Genomic DNA, 23627 nt, shown 5'->3' on the forward strand with positions numbered 1-23627 from the left:
TTGAAAACTACATCGACTGCTTGCCTGCTCCAGTAACTTGACCTGAATCTTCTAGAGCTATTTTTAGCGGATCATGTCAAAGGAGATGTTTGCCTATCTAAGGTGCATTCATTAGACGACGGTCAGGATCACAAAAGCAATCCGTGAAACCATTGAGCGAAGACCGAGGAATTTTTCTAACAAGCTGGGAAAACGAAAAATGTTCCTGTGCTAATTTGGCACCAAAAAGTAATATAATCGGCATTTAAAAAGAATGCAGAACTTGATTAAAACACACATCTCGAAAGTTACAACCCACAACTTCTGTAAAAGCTTGTCGTACTGTCTCATGCGAAACTAAACAGAATACATTACTATCATTCTATTGAAGAAACATTTTTGCCCATTAATTTTTCATCCCCGCCTGACTACTATTTCATGGCAGCTCGGGATTGGTTCACATTTTGATGCCACAAACAATCTTCTAAGCATTTCTAAATGAATACCAGTCAATCTATTAGCACGATGCGTCACGAAAGATACTGATTATGTTGGCAATTAAATAAAATATGAGCTGTATTAAAGTATAGTTTCAGAAATAGGGATTTTACACGCGGTTAACAATGGATGTCTATCATATGTAAATCTAAATTTATACACTCCTGCAAGGATTTTATAAACACTTCTTATGATATCTATATTCTGATTAATCTGTGTCAAAAAAGAATAAAATAATTTAATACAGCTAAATGATACTGCGGAATATTTCTGTCACATAATTGCAAGCAAAGTCTTATAGAGTAGAAATTTAGAACTTAATAGTTTTTTTTCCTCCCCAGCCTTGAAACAAGATCGAAAGAGATTGAAAGCCGAGAAGTTCGACCTCCTGACCCAGATGAAACAACTCTACAGCACCCTTGAGGATAAAGAAGAAGAGCTTCGGGAATTCATTCGCAATTACGAGCAAAAGATGAAAGAAAGCGAAGAAAATATGAAACAGGTAACTTTTCTGAACTGATCGAAATTGAAACTTTTAACTGGAATATATTACATAAGCACACAATTGAGAAACTAAGCCAGTAGTTATTGGTATTTAATTATCTGTATCAGTTGCGCAATGTAATAAAAAAATTAAAACTTTATGTACGTGCTGGGAACAATCACATATTTACAGACTTAATAACAATAAATAATTATACCATTTATTCACCCGCGTATCTCCCTTTTTTATAAGCTTTCATTTAGTGCAATCATTGTGTATCACTGTGAGTGGAATTTTGTCGTCGATTTTTAACCTACTTCCAGATAAGCTATGGAGTGCAAATTTTGCGCACACACTGTTCCTCAATGACAAAGCAATGTGGTGAAGCGATTATTTTTCAAAATTCAATTTAGACTTTTTTTATTTAATATTTAATCGGTTTTTGGCGCATATAATCGTTTCACGCACAAGCTAAGCATATTAGAATTTAAGTACTTGCTTTAAAGAATGCAGCGGGAAAAAAATCTTTTTAATAAAACTTGTATAAAAGTTGTAACTTAATTCCCAATTTTTTTTTTTACCAATTTTTGACAATCGCTCGATATTTTAGACTATTTGATGTTATGAACTTTTGTGCAATCATTCGCAGTATCCGAACTCTTGGCGTACGTCAAGGGAATTATCGCTGTCTAAAGTAACAACTAAAGCTTCAGAAGGGTTTTTAGAGACCCTTCATTGCAAAGTAAGATGAAGAGAAAGTATATCTTTTGCTTACAAATCAACCAATCACTTGCTAGATAACTTTTAAGTAGAGTAATTTCAAATGTAAAATTTATATTCAAATAAACTAGTAGCCGAAGGCTACACAAACGCGAAGTTGGCTCAAAACTTATTATTATTGCTATTATTGGATAATAAGATGACTACTATCGGTAATTATAATGCAAGGCCGAAGATTGCAGATATTTGTTAATTTAGCAAGCTAGTAGTGTGGCCTCGGAAGGCAGAGCACGCTCTGACTTACAATCTAAAAACCTCGTTTTTTAAATACGCGCGAACTAAATTTCCATTCTGGCAGGTAAACGGTCAAAACATAAAATAACTGGTTAATTAACATACAAGAAACTTATAACGTTCGTGATCTTATAATTTTTACATCTAAAAATGCATTGGATATAAAATTTTGAAATTTTCGCAGATTAAAGCAAACTTTTCGATATTTTTTAAACCAATAATGTTAAGAAAATATAAATCGAATGATTCTCTACATTTTTTTAAAAAAATGTGTTCCAGTCTGAAGTAGACGGCATTCAAAATCGTTTTGACTTTGCACATCTTGGAGCATTCAGTGATGAATTGGGATATACTTTTTTTTTTTTTTTTCATTTCATTTTAGCTTTAAGTAAAATACTTATAAATTACTTCCAATTTCCGAAACTGACTATTCAAAGCGATTTCTTCATTCTCTGAATGCTGTTATTTTTCTTTATTTCATAATTTTCGGATAATTTAATGCTTGTGTTTTAATAAAGACTAAAAATTTCATATTGATAAAGTGTAACTGAGGCTTAAAAGAAATTAAATTAAAAAAAATCTGAATCTTTAGATTTTATATTACACCCAAAGGAACCTTTTCTTTTTTTTTTTTTTTACTTTGCGTGTTACCTTTATTTATATTTATTATGTCCTGCGCACTTGAAACATAAAATTCAATTCAACAGCAATGTCACAAAATATTTAAAAATAGCATATCTTTAGATTTACCGATACAAAGCCTTGGGCGCCGGAGTTAAAAAAAAAACTTCCCGTACAGTGTTGCCATTGCTCCCTTTGAAATCATTGAGCTTGTTAATCAAAAATTCGTTAAAATTTTATAAAATATGAAATAGCTAATAAAACAAATTCCAAATTAGAGCTTCCAGATGCCCATATTCGAGTGGAGGACTACGTTATGCAAACTTTGATGTCTCTAGGTACCGTTGTTTTATCTTAATACGAGAAACATACATATATTCATGCAGATTCTTCATTATTTAATTTTTTTAAATATAATGATGGGCTCTAATATTCGGTGGCAACAATTTGAAAAGTGAAACCGCGTTTTATAGTGGACGACGCAAAATGCCAAAACGAAATTAATAGCCCTTCTATGCAAATTGTCCTTTTCGGCTAATAATTTGAAAAAATTGTACAGTGAGCTACATTTAAAATGGGCATGTGAATTAATGCACTAAAAGAGAGAACTAAGTTGTGATATAGTTTAATAGAAATAATAGATTAAAAAATACTGGTTATAGAATTCATCTACGATTTTATATCGCGAAAAATAAAGACGGGGGGTGCTTAAATAATGAAAGTTGTTATTTTAACTGCGTTTTTAAATATATAAGCCATTATCTTTTTTAATTTGTCATAGGTGTCCATGCTTTTATTATTCGTGATATAAAACTGTAGATAGGTTGTGTAAATAAAACTATTTGATCAGTTAATGCTTATTGTACAAAAACTTTCCTCTTTTTTTTAAAAAATTTGAATTTTATTTCTAATTTCTTGGGCTGAAAATAGAGAGGGAAAGGTTATGCGATTTATGCAGTATTTATGGGAGGAAATGGAATAAGTTTATATGATTAAACTGTGTTTGTAAATAAATTTCTTAACGCTATTGTTAGTTATTGTCTTTTTTACCTTTTCTTTTATATTATTATTATTCAACACTTTATACACCGCATTCACAAAAGTCCTTACGCAGCCTTTGCTTTTCACAATCCTTGATAGTAGACAAGTACTTCCAGCTACGAAAATGTTTTAAATGATGCAAAGATTCATGTTTCCATACTTTTATATTTAAAAAAAAAATATGAAATATGAAACCTAACTTTTTACACGTTCCTGCGGCTCCTGCACTTATATTTAGAAAAATGTTTTACTTGCTATAAAAAATAAAGCATGAAAAGTTTGACTGTTGCACACCGAAAATTGACCGAGATATTTAACATTAAAATCAGGAATCACGTTCAAATGCGGTACATAACTTGAAAAGTGAAATATTTGCATTTGTACTTAACTAAAAATAAAATATCGTTTCAGAAAGGTTACTGATGTTAAGGGAAAATCACGTGACAGGCATTTTTATGTGCATAATTGTGAAAAGTATTGTTGCGTGCTTACGAGTTTGTAATAAACTGAATACACAAGTCCGATGAAAAGTAAATAAAATTTATTCTTATCACAGCAAATAAAACAAAATGCTTGAATTTCCTTAGAGATATTCGTACAATATCCCAATATCTCACAGTAGTTATCTTTTAAACTACTAAAACATTCAGCAGAACTTAATTCAAAACAGAGAAAGCTAAACCGATCTCACCGCGAATTCACGAATCTTCTGTAGCTGCAAAGCCCTAGGAATCTTCTTAGCTGATGGACATTTTCGGGACGTTTCCAGGCTTTAACGGCTGACACCTTTTCAGGATCCGTGCACACACCTTCAGCAGAAATGGCATATCTGAGGTAAGTCACTTCCTGACTGAATAATTTGCATTTAGCGGGACTCAACTTTAGATTGGCTTCTTTCAGTTTCTGAAGCACCTTTCTAAGATTTTCTAAATGTTCTTCAAAACTCTTTCCGACGATGATGTATCATCCAGGTATATCAGACAGGCTTCATAGGAAATACCTTTCAAAACAGTCTCCATGAGGCGTTCGAATGTTGAAGGCGCATGACACAGTCCAAATGGCATCACCCTGAACTGCCCAAGTCCTTGTCCCGTAGTATATACTGTCTTTTCTCGGTCATCAGGATGTATTTCTACCTGCCAATACGCACTCTTTAAATCAAGTGTTGAGAACCGCTTGCTTCCAGAAAGAGTGTTCAGAATATCGTCAATTCTAGGAAGAGGGTAACTGTCTTTCTTCTTTTACCGAAGAAACTTTTTCATCAATGTGTCCAACTTTATTTTCAATTGCGTTAATTAATACTTCCATAACCTCGAATTTGTTTTCTGTTACGCAGGTAATTTCTCTTTTCTTTTCCCCTTGACCTGCTTCAATCTGTACTTAAACAGCCTTCATTTCCTCTTTAACAACTTTCATCTTTTCCTGACCAACTTTTGTATTTTTCTTTAACGGATTCCTGTCCCGCTTTAATCTCTCCTTGGAATTCAGCAAACGCAGTCATCAACTGCCTCTATTGTTCTTCCATCGCTGTTGTAATTGGCATTCAAAATCCCACTTCTGACACCAAAACGCGTTGCGTGCGTACAAGTTCGTAATAAATTGAATGCACAAGTCCAATGAAAAGTAAATAAAATTTATTCTTATCACAGCAAATAAAACAAAAAGCTTAAATTTCCTTAGAGATATTCGTACAATATCTCAATATCTCGCAGTAGTTATCTTTTAAACAACTAAAACGTTCAACAGAACTTAATTCAAAACAGAGAAAGCTAATCCGATTTCACCGCGAATTCGCTACAATCATTAATTGCAATAAGTAAACAACTGGAACTGAGATGTTTTCCTCCCGCTTTTTATAATCTTTTTAAATGCACGAAAAACTTCGGTGCTACTTTGGTAGACGGTTGCACGGATTTTTGGCGATTTACGTTGGCTCAATTGTTGGCGCGATTTTTACAAACGTCAGCCATCTTGAAAAACGCTGTTTTTATGTATAGTAAAGTATTCGAAACTTAAAAAAAAAAAAAAAATAAATAAATATCGTTAAAAGCAATGGATTAATTTTTTGTTATCAATGTCGTTTTTTAAGATGGCAGGCAAGTGTAAATAAATACATTTACTATGAGTATAAAATACTAAAGTAAGGTTATTATTACTTTCATATAGCAAAGAAGAGAATAAAAACACCGCTATAAAAACATTGGGCCAACGTATAATTAGATTAAAATATTGCTGAAATTGAGTATCGAATTAAAAACCATCATACCAACATTTAAAAGAATTAAAATATTATTAAATTCAAATACTTGTATTGAATATAGTTAACATTAAAACATATGGACAATAATTATCTCAGCAATTTCTGAAAATAGTGTATTAATTTTTTTAACAAAAATTGGGTACTTTTCTGTTTTGCCGGCGCAAGCGATAAAGTCGCCAATAATGATACAACCGATGCCAAACAGAATATTCTCGCTGGTAACCTTTTACGCCTCATTTTCGAAACAAGTCGCAGCTTTTTCTTATCAGATTGATTGTTTCTTTCAATATTGGCATATAATAGAATTTTTATCAGACAGTTCAGTTTTATGTCTAAGGCCATTTTCGGTAATTAAGTCAATTAGGATGCAATCACAGCGCTTAAGCGAAGCCGAAAATATAGAAAAGGAAAGTCAAGGGTTAAATTCATCAATTCTAATAAGAATGCATTCGCGAAGTAAAGCATTGCAGTTTTACATAATTTCTGAGTAAGCTATTCGTACGCATTGAAATATTTCTTGCATTTCAACTTGTGTTCCAAATTAAAATTTAACTTGAAATTAAGATTTAACTTAATTACTGAGAGCATTAGATTTTTGTAGAGTAGATTACGTGAGTTGAGATCGCTTGGGGTCACGTGATATGAACCGGGGAATTAGGATGTTGAACCATGAAAGCATAGTAAATTCTTAAATTAATGTCTTTTTACAAATTTATTGTCTTTTTATTGGCTTTTTATAAAGTTTTAAGCGATATTAAAATGTTTATGCCTTCAAAAAAAGATTTCTTAGAACTAAAAATTTTTAAATATTTTTTATGTGTATACTGTATGTTGTCGCCAATAAAGTCTGCTTGGCGAGATTTGCGCCGGCGAAACGGAAAAGTACCCAAAAATTGAAGTATACAATTATAAAATAAAATAGAAAAATATGTACTTACATTTTTTTGAGTATTTAACCTGTTGTTTATTGATAAGTACCACAAAAAAAAATCAGAATCATAATTTAGATAACATCTTTGAAGGAATTCGAAGATATGAATTAAATTTTAAAACGGCGCGGAAATGCACAAATTGTCAGTAACCAATCAGAGAGCTGATTACAGCTCGTTAATGCACAAATATTCTATAACCAATCAGAGAGCTTATTACATCACGGCTAGAATTAAAATTATTTAAAAATTCATACATAATAAAATCATTTTTTAAAAAAATGCAAAATTAAATTGTATTTTAATATTTAACAGCCATAAATAATGTTTAAAACATTAGATTAAATTTATACATATTAAAACGAATTACTTTTAAAGTAAGGTGACGTCATTGATTACATATCCACAACATAAAATTTCATAAAATATGATAAACAATAAAATTTTTATTTCAAATAAAAATGCAAAATTAAATTGATTTTTAATATTTAAAAGCCATAAATAATATTTTAAACACGGAATTTATTCACAATAAAACGCATTATTTTTAAATAAAATGACAACAAAGTATCGGTTACCATAAATAACTTATCCAGCAATGGGTTTACCATAAGTTGTACTACTCGCCAAAGGAAAATCGCCAAAATCCGTGCAACCGTCTACCCAAGTAGCACCAAAACTTCTCCTATTTTCTCGTTTTTGGAGATATTAAAAGAGTAAAATTACGAGATGTCTATGTAATTAAAAATTAAATGCGCATACTCCAGTGTTTTAATTTTTTCGACGTAGCTTTCTCTTCAAATAAGTCTCGAGCTGCATTGCACGGAAATATAAAGCAATTTTAATAACAATTACATTAAAAAATAGCAAACTAAATAAATACAAAATCCGTAACACTAATGGATCAATGTAATTTTTTTCAGATTAGAGAGCTTATTCACAGAATTTTATAAAACTCTTGATCTAGAAAACATTAACAATATTCAGTACTAGCAATTCAGTATATCAATTCTTAGTATATTAGCATTAATTAAAAATAAAAAATATCTGCACTTAAGTTAATTTTTAGAGAATTATCAGTTTATGATTCTAAAGTACTAAAACTTAAGGATATTAATAACGTAATTTTAGGTTTTGAAAGCTTAGAAATTTCTGCTGCGAAAATTCTTTTGGAATAACAAATGTCCACTTACTAGTGGCTTTTTGTGATTTACTAATCACAAAAGAATATCATTGAGTGGGCATTTAAAAGAGTAAATCTCATATGCATACGGCATTACTTCCTTGTACGATCTATTAAATTCTACAGATTTTTTTGCTGCTCTTCATTTAAACTTATTCCCTCGAGTTATTGTAGCTTAATTAACCGATCCCTCAAGGCAAGAAACTTCTCATAATTTTATTTTTCATAACAAATATAAAACTCTCTCCAGTTATCGGTATAGGAACCGGGACTCCCATTAAAATTTCGTTATTTTTTCAAAATTAATTTTGAGTTTTTGTTGGACATTGCCGAAACATGAATATTTTTCTCATTCAAAACACTTCTGGGACTGGAAGTATATGGCTACGACCAACGGCTGTGAAAATAAAAGCCGGGTAAGGGATGTATATATATATATATATATAAATTTAAAGCATCTAAATTAATTAGTAAATTGGTATAAAAGCAAGTTCTTCTATAATATAATAATTGCAATTGTGTATAAGAGTTATAACATAATATACAATTAGTCTTTTTAGAAGGAAAACTAAAAACCTAAAAATTGCTCAATATTAAAGGGAAAACCTTGCAAATTTACCAATCGTAAATCGATTAAAAACCTTAAAAGGAAACTGGAACACAAGCTCTAAAAGCTGCTAATGATAGTAAGTACTACCATTAAGCAGCTACCATTACTTACATTTTGAATTTCCTTTAACCTTTTACAGGAAGATAGCATAAATTTTTGCCGAGGTGCCTACTTCGCGATTTACTGTCATATGAAGCTTAGTTTGCTTTTCATCTCTGTGGGAGAGGAAAATAACAATAGCCTTTGAGATTTGTCTTAACGGACTTGACATACATCATGTGGCATATCTGAAATTTATAGTGGCGCTATAGAAGGGAGTCAAATGTTATGGAAATCCCTCTTGCTTGCTCAGAACGCCTTTTGACGGCAGACAAGAAACCTGTCTATAGGATTTGAATGCCGTTGGCATGTTTGGCTTATAAAATCGTTTATGTGAATGCTTTCATCTTCGAGTATAGTTTAAGGATTGTATATATTATGCATAACTCCATGCAATAAATAAAGAATAAAAGGATTGTGAATACTTAACTTTTGAACCCCGGGATTACTAATTCACCATATGTGCAAAGTTACCAGTCCAGAAAATTTCAAAACCTTTTCAATCTTGTGGAGAGGAAGTTATGGAACTAAATCAAATTTTCTAAATCATATGCTAAATAGGGTGGGGGATAAAACGCGAGTAAATTTTGTATTTATTTTAAGGTCTTCAAGCTTCCTGCTGTAAAAGATAATTTACTATTACCTCTCTTCAGACACTAACTAATCTACGCAAAATAAAACTGGTAAATCTGCTGCTAGATCTTGTTGATGCGCAACTTTAATATTTTGTAGCAAAATTCAAGAAAGTTATCCTTTGAAAAGAGAAACAAAAATGATTTTGCTAGTTTTTCTTTTGTTAATGTTTTATAAACTGATTTGGTTGTTCCTTATAAAAATATATTATTTTATATCCCAAAACTGCTCAAAATTTCCTTTTAGAGAGTAATGAATAAAATTCAGATATATATTGTTTTCGTTAGACCAGTGAAGACGGTAATGATGATACATCCTTTCGTTGAGCTTTAGAATGCTTGTGTAATGCCAAATCTTTGTACGTTTGTTTTCATCCTTCACTAATGTTGTTTCGTGTTTTATGTGGGATTAGTCTGTCATTCATTATGGTTATTAAACTACCGCTTGCGGGAGTTAATTATTCTCGTGAATTATTTTAAATGGTGTAAAATTATTCAGTCAAATATTCTCGCTTTATTCTTCATGGCATTAATATGCCCGCTGGTTTCCTTAATCTTGCCTCAAGTTATGCCAGAATAATTGTTTTAAAATTAAATTCTAGCTTAAGATAATTAAGTTTGAAAATTGAATTATGTTAAAGCCTTGATTTAGTTCGTTATTTTTCACACATTATGTGTAGCAACAGTCAATAAAAATAGATGCTGACCGGTCAATCGGGATTTTTTCTAAAAGCTGCTAATGGTAGTAAGTTAAGCAGCTACCATTACTTACATTTTGAATTTCCTTTAACCTTTTACAGGAAGATAGCATAAATTTTTGCCGAGGTTCCTACTTCGCGATTTACTGTCATATGAAGCTTAGTTTGCTTTTCATCTCTGTGGGAGAGGAAAATAACAATAGCCTTTGAGATTTGTCTTAACGGACTTGACATACATCATGTGGCATATCTGAAATTTATAGTGGCGCTAAGGGAGCCAAATGTTATGGAAATCCCTCTTGCTTGCTCAGAACGCCTTTTGACGGCAGACAAGAAACCTGTCTATAGGATTTGAATGCCGTTGGCATGTTTGGCTTATAAAATCGTTTATGTGAATGCTTTCATCTTCGAGTTATGAAAGTTTTAGTTATGAAAACGTGCTGTTCGAATATGAATGTATTCCCAAACAAAGCGATTATTCTTACTGCAAAAATTCGTATCTGAGCTTATTTATTTTTTCATAGAAGAACAGATAAAAGTTAATAAAATCTGCATCTTTAAAACCTTTAATAAGATTTATACTATGTTGTAAATTAATTAGCGCTATTCATACATTTTTTTAATGCGTTATTCATATTCGGTTTAATGAAAACGAGAATCACACAAACTGGGAATGTCTTCATGGGTTGCAAAGGTCTCCAATTTCGGATTGCTGCAATATGCTATCATTATTAGAGAAATGCTAAAAACATTTGTAGAGACGTAAGTTTTTTTCCCCCAAAGCAGGAGAGGTGAAAAATGAGTTCGGACGCCACTATTGAAATATAAGTTTTTTTTTTTTTTTTTTTTTTTTTTTTTACCAGGGGACCCTGAAAAATCAGCAGTGCTCTCTCCCTGGGACTCGAACCTTGGATCTCTCGAATACGCGCCGAGTGTGCTAACCACGAAGGCATGCTAAGAAGGCGGGAGAAATACTTCATAAATTATCTAAATTCCGTATTTCTACAATAATGGCAGCCAAACTCAGAAAATATTAAGTGACAAAAAACACTGGGGAATTTAGTTCATACCATCTTAATAATAAAGTATATGAAAATAAAAAATTATATTTATATCGGGTGGTTCAAGATAGACCGAACCCAAAACAAGTGAAATCTCATGTTCGTTCGGTTTATTTTGAGCCGCTTAATATGAAGCAATATTATCCGGCAATTCAAGATAGAAACGAACGGAATTATTATCTAACGCAAAGGGAAAACATTCCCCCACCCAAGTTCTGGCTTAAAGAATGATATTCGATTTATTCTCAACTTTATTACCTTTCAAGGTTAAACGAAATTTTTTTAACACTGCTAATAATCCCTAGAAGTTTTGTTTTGCACAGGAGTTAAAGTGACTGGCAGTCTCCCAAGCAGTAAATTGGTTTCCTCCCTAAAAAACTCATAAATAAATTCAGACTGTAAACGAAAATTAAAAGAGCCCTGAAATACGAGAAGTAAAAACGAGTTCATTTTCTTAAAGGAAGAAAACGTATATCAAGAATTGATTCGTATTAAAATAATGAGATTGGAAGGGAGGAATGATTTTAGAAAAAAATCAAGCGAGAAACGAAGCGGAAAACAGAAAACCATAACATACGGTAAGGGAAAGGAAATTATTTCTTATCGATTTGTTTAAGAATCCCTTTATTTGAATAATTCCATCTTAAGAATCCTTTATTCCTCTAATTAAGTAAGTTTAAGCAGCTTGCGGAAATAAACCGCGATCAAAGTGGTATTATTCAGACAAAGGAACACGTTTATGCGTGTATTCAATCAAAACTCGAAAACTAATCAAACATTTTGGGCAGATTTACTACTGATAACATGAAAAATTCAAAACATTGAAAGATTTGTAAATCACAGGCACAGAATGATCAATAAAGAAGCCCATTGACTTTATTTACTTTAATAATAATTAGTAGTAATAATTACTGACTCTTTAGAACTTTTGCTGTTGAAGTGACAATTACATGATAAATTGCAGTTAAAAAAACGCAATATTTAATCTTCCTGTGGTATAAATAAGATCGCATAAACATCTGGATTAGAAAAATTATTGTAACGGAAGCCAGAAAAAATAGAACAGCACAAAAACTTAAAACTGAACTGTTAAGAATAAATGTCAGACATTTAAATGCATTTTGAACTCTCAACCGTTAAACTTTTAAAAAATGAACCGAGCTGATTTAAATTTATTGCAGCATCTCAGTGGCTTAACTCTTTCGTATCGGCGGTGAGGCCAAAATCTTTTCCTCTCACACATCTGAAATTCCCGTGTATACGAATTTTTATTAGAATGGATTTCCTTTTCCCATGCCGATTACAATGCTGCAACGTTAAAGTGAAGAGCTTACTTCTCTCTTGGGGATCTTTGTGCGGTTTTATCCATTGTGTACAGTTCCCCTAAAGACAGGATTGCAGCTGTGAGCGTCAATATCTAAACCTTGACGAGGACAAAAGTTCACGTTAAACAAAGGAGAGGGAAAATTCATTAAAATAAGCTAGTTTTAGTCGCTTCAAAATAATGATTGGCATGTCATTTAGGAACTCCCGAAACCAATGATCATGCACTAACGTTATAGCGAAAAGCACAAGGTAGAAAATGAACACAGGCGATCGGGAGACCTGCCGATGTCTGAATACACTGGCGCTTAGGGCGACTTCACTATGAAAGAGTTGAATTGTAAGACAATTATTTCCTTATCCCGGCCGAGCGGTAAAGTCGCTGAACACTGGTAGTTCGGTCCGAGGTTCGAATCCCGCGAACGGGCTGGCTGCATGGGCGTTTTCGTGGTTTTCCCCATGTGTAACGTGTATACGAGCCAGTTTCCCTTAGAAAGTCCTCCACGAAGGCATCCCTCCCCTTAGGCAGATAGCCCTAGTGTGCTTTGCCGTATTCTCAATACACCAACACCTTATCCCGAAATCATTGAAGCGCTGCTTATTTTAAGGTGGGCTCGATTTGTGAAGTTGAGTGGTTGACTTCATGAATATTTTTTAGATTACTTTGTGTAATGTACTATTCTTTCTTGAAAACATCACTTTCTCTTGGTAAATAACCGTAGAATAGTTTCACGCAGTTAAGCAGTCAACTTTTAAGGTATTTTTTTCTTTCATATTGCGTGCCTGCTTAGTATAGTTGGAAGTATGTCCGTTTAACAGTCGGGAGGTCCGGAGTCCATATTCTGACAAAGCATTGCTCATTTTTCATGTTTCTTGCTTTGATAAACCTGATGACTTTAAAAACTAACAGCAAGATACTTTGGTCATGAAATTCGATGCACTGATTAATGTGGAATGCACTGTCAGACCAAATGTAAGTAAAATTGGCAATGATTGCATGATCTATGTTAAACTTTCGACCTGATAACCTTCGACAATCATCTCTGCAGCACTGGTTAACGGTGTTTTAATTCTTACAAAGATAGAGTATTATTTACTCCAAAAACTGAGATATGCTTGGTCAAAATAACGATAACATCTAGCCTCTAAAATGCAGTTCGTGTCGTAACAGATATTAATTTTTTGTGTTTTGAAACAGAAATTGTACTACAACATATCTTTTTTTTAACAATCAGTAACTTTGATTTTTGAATTATATGTACAGTAATTTTAAACAGTTTCCGCCATATCTGCCATTTACTTTTAAAGCAGGTGAGGGCTATCAGAAGTACAGAGACGATTCAACTACCAACAACCGAAGAAGAAAATGATGATGATGTATCTTCAGTTATTACCAAATGGCACTACAGTTATGTTTAGTTAAACCTGAGAAACAAAACATATCTGATGATCCAATTTGCCTTTAATGAATTATTTAATTTAGGGTTAACTTTTATCTCTTTTGTGTTGGTCCTTATTTTAGCTTCGAAAGGAAACTGATTTATCTAGTTATGCAGAAACATTACTCAATGAAGTTGCAAGTTCATTTTGAATAGTTTTCGTATATCCCCTCTTCTTTAATGAATAACTTAAAAGCAGCTGACATTTATAATTAAAATCGGGAAGGGGGTTAAGTTTAAAATTTGTCTGTAATAAGAACATACTTTTCTGAATACAGAGCTAGAGCAACAAGAATTGTTTACGCATATTTATTACTTACCGAATAACCACATTAATAATACAATGTATAATCGTTGTTAAATTATTTAAAACATTTCATCTTATTCGAGAAGAATTTTACTATTTCTAAAACTTTAAAATAACTAGTTGCGGCTCTTGTTAAATATATAATGAATTTCTTTCTTCGCTGCTCTTCGTGATGTAATTGGTAGCACATCCAGCTTGCAGTCAGAGATCTAGAGCTCGAACCCCGTCAAGTCACCGTGTTTCTGACTTCGAAAAAATCTGATGTGGACACCAAAGACTTTCTTTTACAGCCTATTAAATTATTCACATTTTCTGTTGCACTTCATTTAAACTTCTTTCCTCGAATTATTCTCACTTAACCGATCCCTCCAGGCAAGTTGAAAATGACATCAGAAATTGCAAATTTTGGAATTAAATATCCCGCTCAATTTTTGTCATGCGAGAGTCAAATTTCTAATTCCTCCCCCCCCATAACGAGTATTAAACTTTCCCACATACCAACAGACCGCATTAAAAAAGTTAAATTTCGTTATTTGATGAAAATTAACAATTTTTAAAAAATATAACTTTTCCAAAACATGAATATTTCCCCCATTTAAAACACTTCTATAATTCGAAATATACGACTTCGACCACCGATTGTGAAAAATAAAGGCCGGATAAGGAGGGTAAGGGCTTTTAAGCGGTAAGGTTTTTACACACACACACACACACACATATATATATATATATATATATATAATCGTCCAAATGGATTCAGGGGGCCCACCAGCGGCCGAGCGGTAAAGACGCTGAACACTGGTAGTTCGGTCTGAGGTTCGAATCCCGCGAACGGGCTGGCTGCATGGGCGTTTTCGTGGTTTTCCCCATGTGTAACGTGTATACGAGCCAGTTTCCCTTAGAAAGTCCTCCACGAAAGGCATCCCTCCCTTTAGGCAGATAGCCCTCGTGTGCTTTGCCATAATTAAATTAAATACACACCAAATGGATTCAGGAACGGTCAAAATGGATATTTTTATTGAAATATGATACCCGAAATTTTTCGCAGTTAGAATATTTCCTTAACTTCGCATAAGGAAATGAAAACGTATTAACATTAGGTTTCCGCTTTAGAATTAGAATATTTTATGTATTTTTGATTCAGAAAATTCCTTATTTAGTTTTTTTTTTATTTGTTGCTGAAGTAATATTTTACATATAATGATAGATTCAAAATACCGCCCAGTTATCGTGATGGTAAGGAAGCCGGTTGCCATAGGTAAAGGCCCGGGTTCGAACTTCCATCTAAATTAGGACGTAGCTTACCGTTTTTTGAGGGTGTAGCTCAGTCGCTACGTCTGTGATGCACCTGGGGTGAAATTCTTGGTCATGAGATGACTAAATGGCGGATGGCCATTCCCTACGAATGCATTAAATTGAAAATGTCGGGCCACTGGAAACAATAGCAAGCAACGTGTAGTCAGAATGCCTGTAAAAAATTTGGCCATAGAGAAATATTTCTTTCAACCATCAAATTCCATCGTTATATGATTAATGCCAGTGTTATCAATTTTAAAAACAGATTTAAATATCTCTCGAACATAGAAATACCAATTCCTGTTCCGTTTTAAGCTCTAAATTGATTGCTGTTGATATGGTTTTGGACTGTGTTTTAGAGAGACATTTATGCGTGGAAATTTGGACCCTTACGAACAGCCGTAGCGTAATCCAATACCTAGATAACTGGAGAAGTGTTAAAGACCTGAGAGGAATTAAAATTATTGAAAAACTCAAAACCTTTTCCAGTTATTCTGTCCTCCATCTACAATGAATACAATCTCATGTAAATCTAAAATGTAATAATGTAGCTGACAGACTAGCAAAGGACGGTACTTCCATGCCTCAGGTTTATACTGAACGTTGAGCTATACTACATCTGAGCTAACATTTCTTAGAGACGACTAACGACACATTCATGGTATCTTAGTGCAGGTATTTGTACTCCTATTGGTTTCAAAGGTGACAGGAAGGACCAAAAGGCTCTGGCTGGGTTGACTTTAGGACATTTAAGGACCTTCAGATTTTTTCTTGTGGTACTAAAATATTCTCAACTTGTTCCAGTTGTAGAAACCATGAAGCCACTGCGCAACATTTATTTAATGATCAACAACTATTTAATGATTAGCAAGAAGAAGAAAAAAAACGGATTTAACCTTGGGGCTGAAGAAGAAATAAATAATTATCGATTTGACATCTCCCTTTCTTCTAATGCCAGTATGATAATTAGAATGATTGATGTTAATAGATTTACGGAAATAATACGATTTCGTTTCTGAAATTATTTCCTTCTTATTATTCGATAATGTATATTACATTAATAGCTCTAGTTGTTTAAAGGCTGTCAATTCGTCAAAATTTCCAAAGGTATCAATAGTATTATCAGAAAAAAATCTTTTTAGTGAAAATTTCATTATAGAATTTTCTTTTTTATTGTGTACCGAGTTTCTGTAGCTAAAGATGATTATGTCTTTCAGAATATGAAGTGACAGAGCGAGATTACATAAATCTCTTAATTCTGTTGTTCATTATTTATAGTCCATATTAGTTTCAGGATAAGTAGTAAAAGTGGCCCACCATCGGCCGAGCGGTAAAATCGTTAAACAGTGGTAGTTTGGTCCGGAGTTCGAATGCCAGCGAACGGGCTAACTGCGTAGGCGTTGTCATGGTTTTCTCCATCTGGAACATGCATACGAACCAGTTTCCCTTAGAAAGGCCTTCACGAAGACTCCCCTTCTTAGATAGCCCTCGAGTGCTTTGCCATAATCAAATAAACCGAACCGAGTAGTAAAATTTATAGCGTGTTTGAGAGATTATATTGTTTGTTGCATATTATTTTCAATCTATAATAGCCGCTTGTGCTGCTTAAAATAGTTTTTATAAAAAAGGAAAATATGTAATGTTTTTAATAATCAGTTCAATTTGTGCAATATCACAAATCCAGATAACTATTAATAATAATTTAAATAAATCTGCAATTAGGGCTTTTTAATTGCTTATTTTTTAAATTGATAATAGATTAAATTTCATAGAAGAATGAAATATCATACTTTTTGTCGAACTGCACACTGGCGCGTGGAAAGTTTAAATAAATTTTAAAAAAAAATATGTTTCGGATAGTGGCAATGTATTTTTTGTAACCACTGAGTTTCTTTCTTAAATTTGCAAGACAAATACGAGGGTTGGGGCAAAGGTCATGGCAACTATTCTTTTTCGTAGATATGTGAATGGATCACAAAACGTATATGTACAATGAATTCTGAAGGCATAGTGTGTATGCAGAACAACAGATGGATCTGTGATAGCTGGCTCTGTGGTAGCAAGGGTTCTGAAATCAGTCAGTTGGTGAGTGTCGTGCGAGATGGAAGTAACCCGTGTTGAGCAGCGCGCTTACATCAAAATAGCCGTTCTCCGAGGGAGAAATGCGATGGAATGTCACAGTGAATTAGTAGAAGCCCTTAGGAATAATGCCTTAGCATATTGTACAGTAGCACGGTGAGTAGAAAAGTTTCAGCAAGGACGTGTGTCAACCAGTGATGAGCAACGTTCGGGATGACCGGTGAATGCGTAGGCCGACTTAGCACCTGCTGTCATCGAGCACCTCATGGATGAAGACAGACGATGGACGTTACTGGAGATAGAGAGGGCAAGTGGCATCGAAAAACACACCGTCCACAGGATATTGCTTAATGAGCTAGCGTCAGAATCCTTCTCCAGTCAAATTGATGGTGATCGTCGCGTATGACGTCAAGGGTGTCATTGTTTGCCACTTTGTTCCTCATGGCAGAACAGTGACCACACAGTACTACAGGAACTTCCTGTTGCGATAGGTACGACGTGGCGTTCGGGATAAACGTGCGAATCTTGTGGACAGTGCAATAATTCTGCACGACAATGCAAGACCACATAAAACAGTGTGGGTGGCAGCTACTCCGACGTTGGGGATGGAAGAATTGGAGCACCCACCGGTACTCTCCTGACCTTTCGCCCTGTGACTTTGATCTTATTCTCAAGATTAAGAAACCAATACGAGGTAGGCGGTTTGCAACACGAGAGGACATTGCTAATGTTGTGCGCCAACAGATGACCAGATTCACACATGGTGCGGCAAATGCTGAGGCTGATGGTATTCAGTGCCTCCCACATCGCTGGCAGCGTGTGGTGACAGTAGCAGGGGACTACATTGAGGGTCTTTAGGCCCAGGTTTATCATGTCAACTTTATGTGCATTGTGTTATCATGCTTTTGCACCATGAAGGCCGTATTGCCCTGTATACTACCGTAATAAATTCGTGTGTTACGAAATTTCAGTGCTATTCATTTTCTACACATGTAGTTAAGACCTTGTCCTTTCGTCTGTATATGTCACATTTTCCAACCGAACTGGTATCTTCAAGAAAAAAAAATAATAGTTGCCATGACTTTTGCCCCAACCTACGTATTTTACGCTTTCATCAAAAGAAATACGTACATAAGACATGCACACACTTACATATATACATAATACAGACTCTTCATTACTTATAAACAAAGTTAAAAAATTCTGGTGGTATTTCTTGTAAATTCAATTTTTAATCTTGTAATCTTGTAAATTCAATTTCAAGTCTTATGTACGTTCAAAAGAAATACGTACATAAGACATACACACACTTACATATATACATAATACAGACTCTTCATTACTTATAAACAAAGTTAAAAAATTCTGGTGGTATTTCTTGTAAATTCAATTTTAGAATCCAAATGGTTTATGCATAATTTATTAAATAAAGCATTTTTCGCTGGAGGTAATTCATATTCTATCATATTTCGAGGAGAAAAATATGATAATAAAGTAAATTCTCCTAATCGAGGAGTATCGTATTCAATCAAAGTCATGGACAGAGCAAAAATCTAAAGCAGTAGTCACTAAATAAAGCAGCTGTCTAGAAAAAATGTAAACTGTAAACTGATAGACTAAAAGCCTGTCGCAATGTCTATTTTATTGTAGTTGCTGAAGGGAAATGATAAGCAGCTCTGGAAGTTTCTAAAAAAGTTCCTTCTAGAGCTTTCAAAACGCGGAATCTCTGCAAGTTGGAGAAAAATAACCAAATTCCCGCAACTTAGCGATAAAAATTATAGCAAAGTCCCGGTAGGAGAGTTCCTACCCCTATTATTTGTTCTACTTGAGGTATCCTTAGAATTCAAACTTTTATCAATCCAGAATTAAAAGATCTGCAACATATTATAAAAAATAGATGCATACAAATACAGTAATTCTTCTTAAATTCAAAATTAAGTAAAGTACACGATAAGTAAACATAAAATTATACTTCAAAGTACATTAAATAAATAATAAGTAAATGAAAACAGTATACAACACTACAAAAATGCATACAAACTATGTCTTAACAAGTAAAACAAATGTATGCAAAATTCTACAACAGTATGATGTAATACGCTTATGCGCTTTTTATGAAGAATCTTAAAAAAATTTAACAAAGAATTAAAAAAAAACTTGACAAAGTATTTAAAAAAAATCATCTTAAGGTAGTTGTAAACACGTATAGTTAAATAAACATTTTACTGAAGAATTAGAAACCATTTTAGGTATATACCCTTAAGAGATCATAATATATCAGGAAAAAAAACTGAAACTTCTCATTTCCGCGCGATTCTTTTTCATGTGGGTAATGGAGCGCATTACCCCTTAGAATGGAAATCTTAGAATTTTTTCCCTTGGAGTTTGTTCTTGGTATTCCAAAAAACTTTTATTGCTTATTTTATTTTCTTCGTCTTCCTTTTTAATCCTTCCATTGTGCTCTTCAGACATTTTTTAACCGTAGGAATTCAATCTGCAGCCTTCTCTGGATTAAGCTGAGCCGGATTAACTGAACCTTGTTTAAAAAAGGTTAACTGTATTGCGGAGCGATGGAAATATTGCTAGTACAAACCATTAGAATAAAGCAAAATTTTGGGGAAAATGCAAAAAGAGAGGGAAAGGCATGAAACAACGGCGGTGATAGCAGACGATGTCACAGTATTTAGTTTTTAACTATTATAGTATGTAGAGTGGCTCATATATACTTTCCAACGCTTTTTTCAATTGATCTGAACAGACCTAATATTAAATATTGATAGATTGATAAATTTTTTTCTAATGTATTATCTTTCCTGTATTTCAAGCCTTGCTTATTGAATAATAAATATCATAAAAATATTTCCTACAATAAAATAATTTTTCAAAAAATGTAAATCAGTATCTCAATAATTCAGGTATTTCAAATTTTAGTTGAATTCTTTTGACAGACAATATTTTTTGCTATATTTTCTTTTATTTTAAATGAAAATACATCACAAGAATTATCGACTGTATTTGGAAATGTTTTATTTATTTAGTAAAATATATAACAGTTCCGTATCTGAAGTGAACATGGCAAGAAGCTTCAAATTAACAATCAGTTCTATCAGAAATCTTATTACACGCTCTGATTTCACCTTCCAAAACCTTCCCTTAAATACTAACTTCTTTCTGCCCCATGTGAATACATGCGTGCTAGTCGATTAGCAAGAAAGTGTAAGTTAAAAGCAAGAGCAACGGGAAAGATACTTCAGAATAAAATAACTGTTAAATAAATTAATTTAATTCTCATAAAACAAGATCCAAAAATTAGTACTGAGAAGCGTTCAACAAATGTAGAAGAACAGTTTACAATAAAAGTTGACCTTATAGGTTTTAGAACAGTCATTTATGGCACATAATTACAATGGGTGATGAACAAGAAGGAAATTCTTCATCAAGAAAACAAGGAAAATACGGCTGCCGTTCACAAAATATGTAGCAAGGAATGTTTTATCATATTGGAACAGTCTTATACTAGCAGAATAGTCAAAATTTATTATATTTCGGCCCGATAGAAGAATTAATGTGTGGCAAAATCTGAATTAAGAATTGAATTCGAAAAATCTATAGTTTAATGTTACGCACAATGGTAGAGGTATAATGGTTGGGTGGAGTTTTGCTACCTTGGGAATAAAAACAATTTAGCGTTAAACGAAAACAATATGGATTAGTACAAATATGTAAATATCCGCAATGAAAACCTCAAAGCATCTGCAAGAAAATTGGGAATGCAAAATATATTCAAGTTCTATCAGGATAACGACTAAACATTACAGGCCTAAAGTTGGCTTGTGGCTGTTATACAGCTGTTCTGAAGTTCTCAAAAATTCTTATTTTCCTGACTTATCCTCTGGAACTAGATGTATGGAGTGAGTTAGAGAAAAGAATAAGATATTATGATACTTCTTCAAAAGCTCAACAAAAAGCAAATCTTACGTAGAAATGGAACAAATGGAATAAACATTCTTACACGGGAAAAATTAGTTGAATCCATACTGCATGCTTGTATTAAATTATTATGTTCATGTTTTTATTAAATGTGAATGGTTTATTAAACGTATAGGAATAATTATGTGAGCTCATTTTCAGAACTTTTTCAATAAATTATTTTTTTTTTCACCAGAAACATTCTGAATAACTTTTGTCAAAGCAATCATATTTTAAAATATATGTGAAAGAAAAATAATCATTCCGATAACATTTATTAAATGATATTTGCAAATAAAACTAAAAAACACAAGTTTTCGAAAAGAAATGTGAGTCCCTGTAATTTCTGTGTACATAATCCGGAATATATAAATATTATTAAATCATAAAGTAAATTATTAAGTCACTGAGCTAAATTAAGTGTACAGCAGGTGAACAGAAATGGCACGGCGTATCGACGAAATTCTACAATAACTATTCATGATTGGCCATATTTAAATTTCTGCATGTAGTGGTTCCGTGGTTATTCTATCTTCAAAAGTACTCAATCTAGTTTTAAAACGAATTCGTTAGAATATCGGAACAAAATAATCTAATCTAACATCTCATCAGCAGCATTCAAGCTGCATCAACACAAATCGAAATGTTCTATTTATGTCTGTTACCACTTACAGTATCTAATTCAATGCGCTTTTACCACTTTTCGCGTTGCCATTCAGAAAAAAGTGTCGATTGAAACCAGAACTTTATCTTTCTGTTTCCTATTATTACTACCTCATGTGCATAACAGAAACAATCTTTTCTTTGCTCTCTCCAGGCCTAGATTTTATGTTTTTATTGTTGAATCCCTTGTACTTGTGAGTTAATACTTTGTGGAACACGAGGAGTTTTGTATTTGTTTTCTTAATTTAAAAAAATCAATCAGTTTCGTGTACATAATAGAAACAATCTTTTCTCTTGTACGATCAATCAATCTCGTGCCCATAATAGAAAGAATTTTTTCTCGTATGCAATAAATCAATCTCGTGTACATAATAGAAGTAATCTTTGCTCGTTATAACACAAATTTTCTTGTGCACAATCAATCCTTCTCGTATACATAATAGAAACAATTTTTTCTCATGTACGAACAATTAGTCTCGTGTATATTGTAGGAACAAGCATTTCTCATGTACAATAAATCTCCTGTACATAATAAAAACAACTTTTTCTGGTATACTCTCAATCAATCTCGGATGTATATAGAAATAAACTTTTCTCGTGTACAATCAATTTCATGCACATAATAGAAATAATCTTTTCTCGTGTACAATCAGTCAAACTCATGCACGAATAGAAACATTCTTTTCTCGTTTTTCTTTCTACGAATTGCATGTTGGGCTGCCTTGACTTGAATTTCATGGCGTACACCAGAGAGTTTTTCAAATCCTTGATATTCGCCATTCGTAGAGCCTTCTGTATTTCTGGATCCCGGGTGCCATCAATGTAGTCCTGCAAAGACATATTTCTCTTGTTTCTTTCGGGAAGTCCGAAAAGGCGAGGTAAGACAGCATTTCAACATCCTTGGCGAGCTCCTGGAGTGTTCCCGTGAGCTTTTCTTCAATTTCTCCAATCCTATTTTCGACCGTGTCTCTTCTGCCTTCCATAACCTCGAATTTATTTTCTATTATGCAGGTAATTTCTCTTTTAATTTCCTCTTGACCTGCTTCAATCTGTTTTTGAAAAGCTTTCATGTCTTCTTTAACAGATACTTGGCCCGTTTTCATCGCTTCTTTGGATGCAACAAAGGCTACCACCAACTGCTTTAGTTGTTGATCCATAACTCTTATTACTAACATTCAACTCCACTATTAACAGCGAAGAGTGTTGCGTGCGTGCAAGTTCGTACTAGATTGATTTATTAACCTATCATTTAAGTCCGATGATAGGTTAATATTTTTTTTATCAAATGAAATACTTTCAGAAAAATATTTAACATTTTTAATTAGACATCTCGTGAATGCATTTTTTATTTAAATCAGTCAATTAAAAAGTAAAGATTAAGTACTAAATTTACTTTTTCTAAATCGCGTGGTTTGTTAATCAGTAACAGACAGATTAAATTT

The 23627-nt window shown here is 33.1% G+C and overlaps 1 protein-coding gene across 4 annotated transcripts in view; it reads left to right on the forward strand.

The window, feature by feature from the left end:
• Positions 1 to 23627, forward strand: part of Liprin-gamma (liprin protein kazrin) — a 463459-nt gene that overhangs the window by 347621 nt on the left and 92211 nt on the right. For all 4 annotated transcript variants that reach the window (XM_085815044.1, XM_085815043.1, XM_085815045.1 and 1 more), the window contains exon 4: positions 819 to 979. In XM_085815044.1, the coding sequence (XP_085671170.1) occupies positions 819 to 979 (161 nt within the window). The remainder of the gene's footprint in view (positions 1 to 818; positions 980 to 23627) is intronic.

This window comes from Stegodyphus dumicola, chromosome 4 (assembly GCF_044657685.1).
Source record: "Stegodyphus dumicola isolate Sdum_Otavi_A_Nest chromosome 4, ASM4465768v1".
Classification (NCBI taxonomy): Eukaryota; Metazoa; Arthropoda; class Arachnida; order Araneae; family Eresidae; genus Stegodyphus; species Stegodyphus dumicola.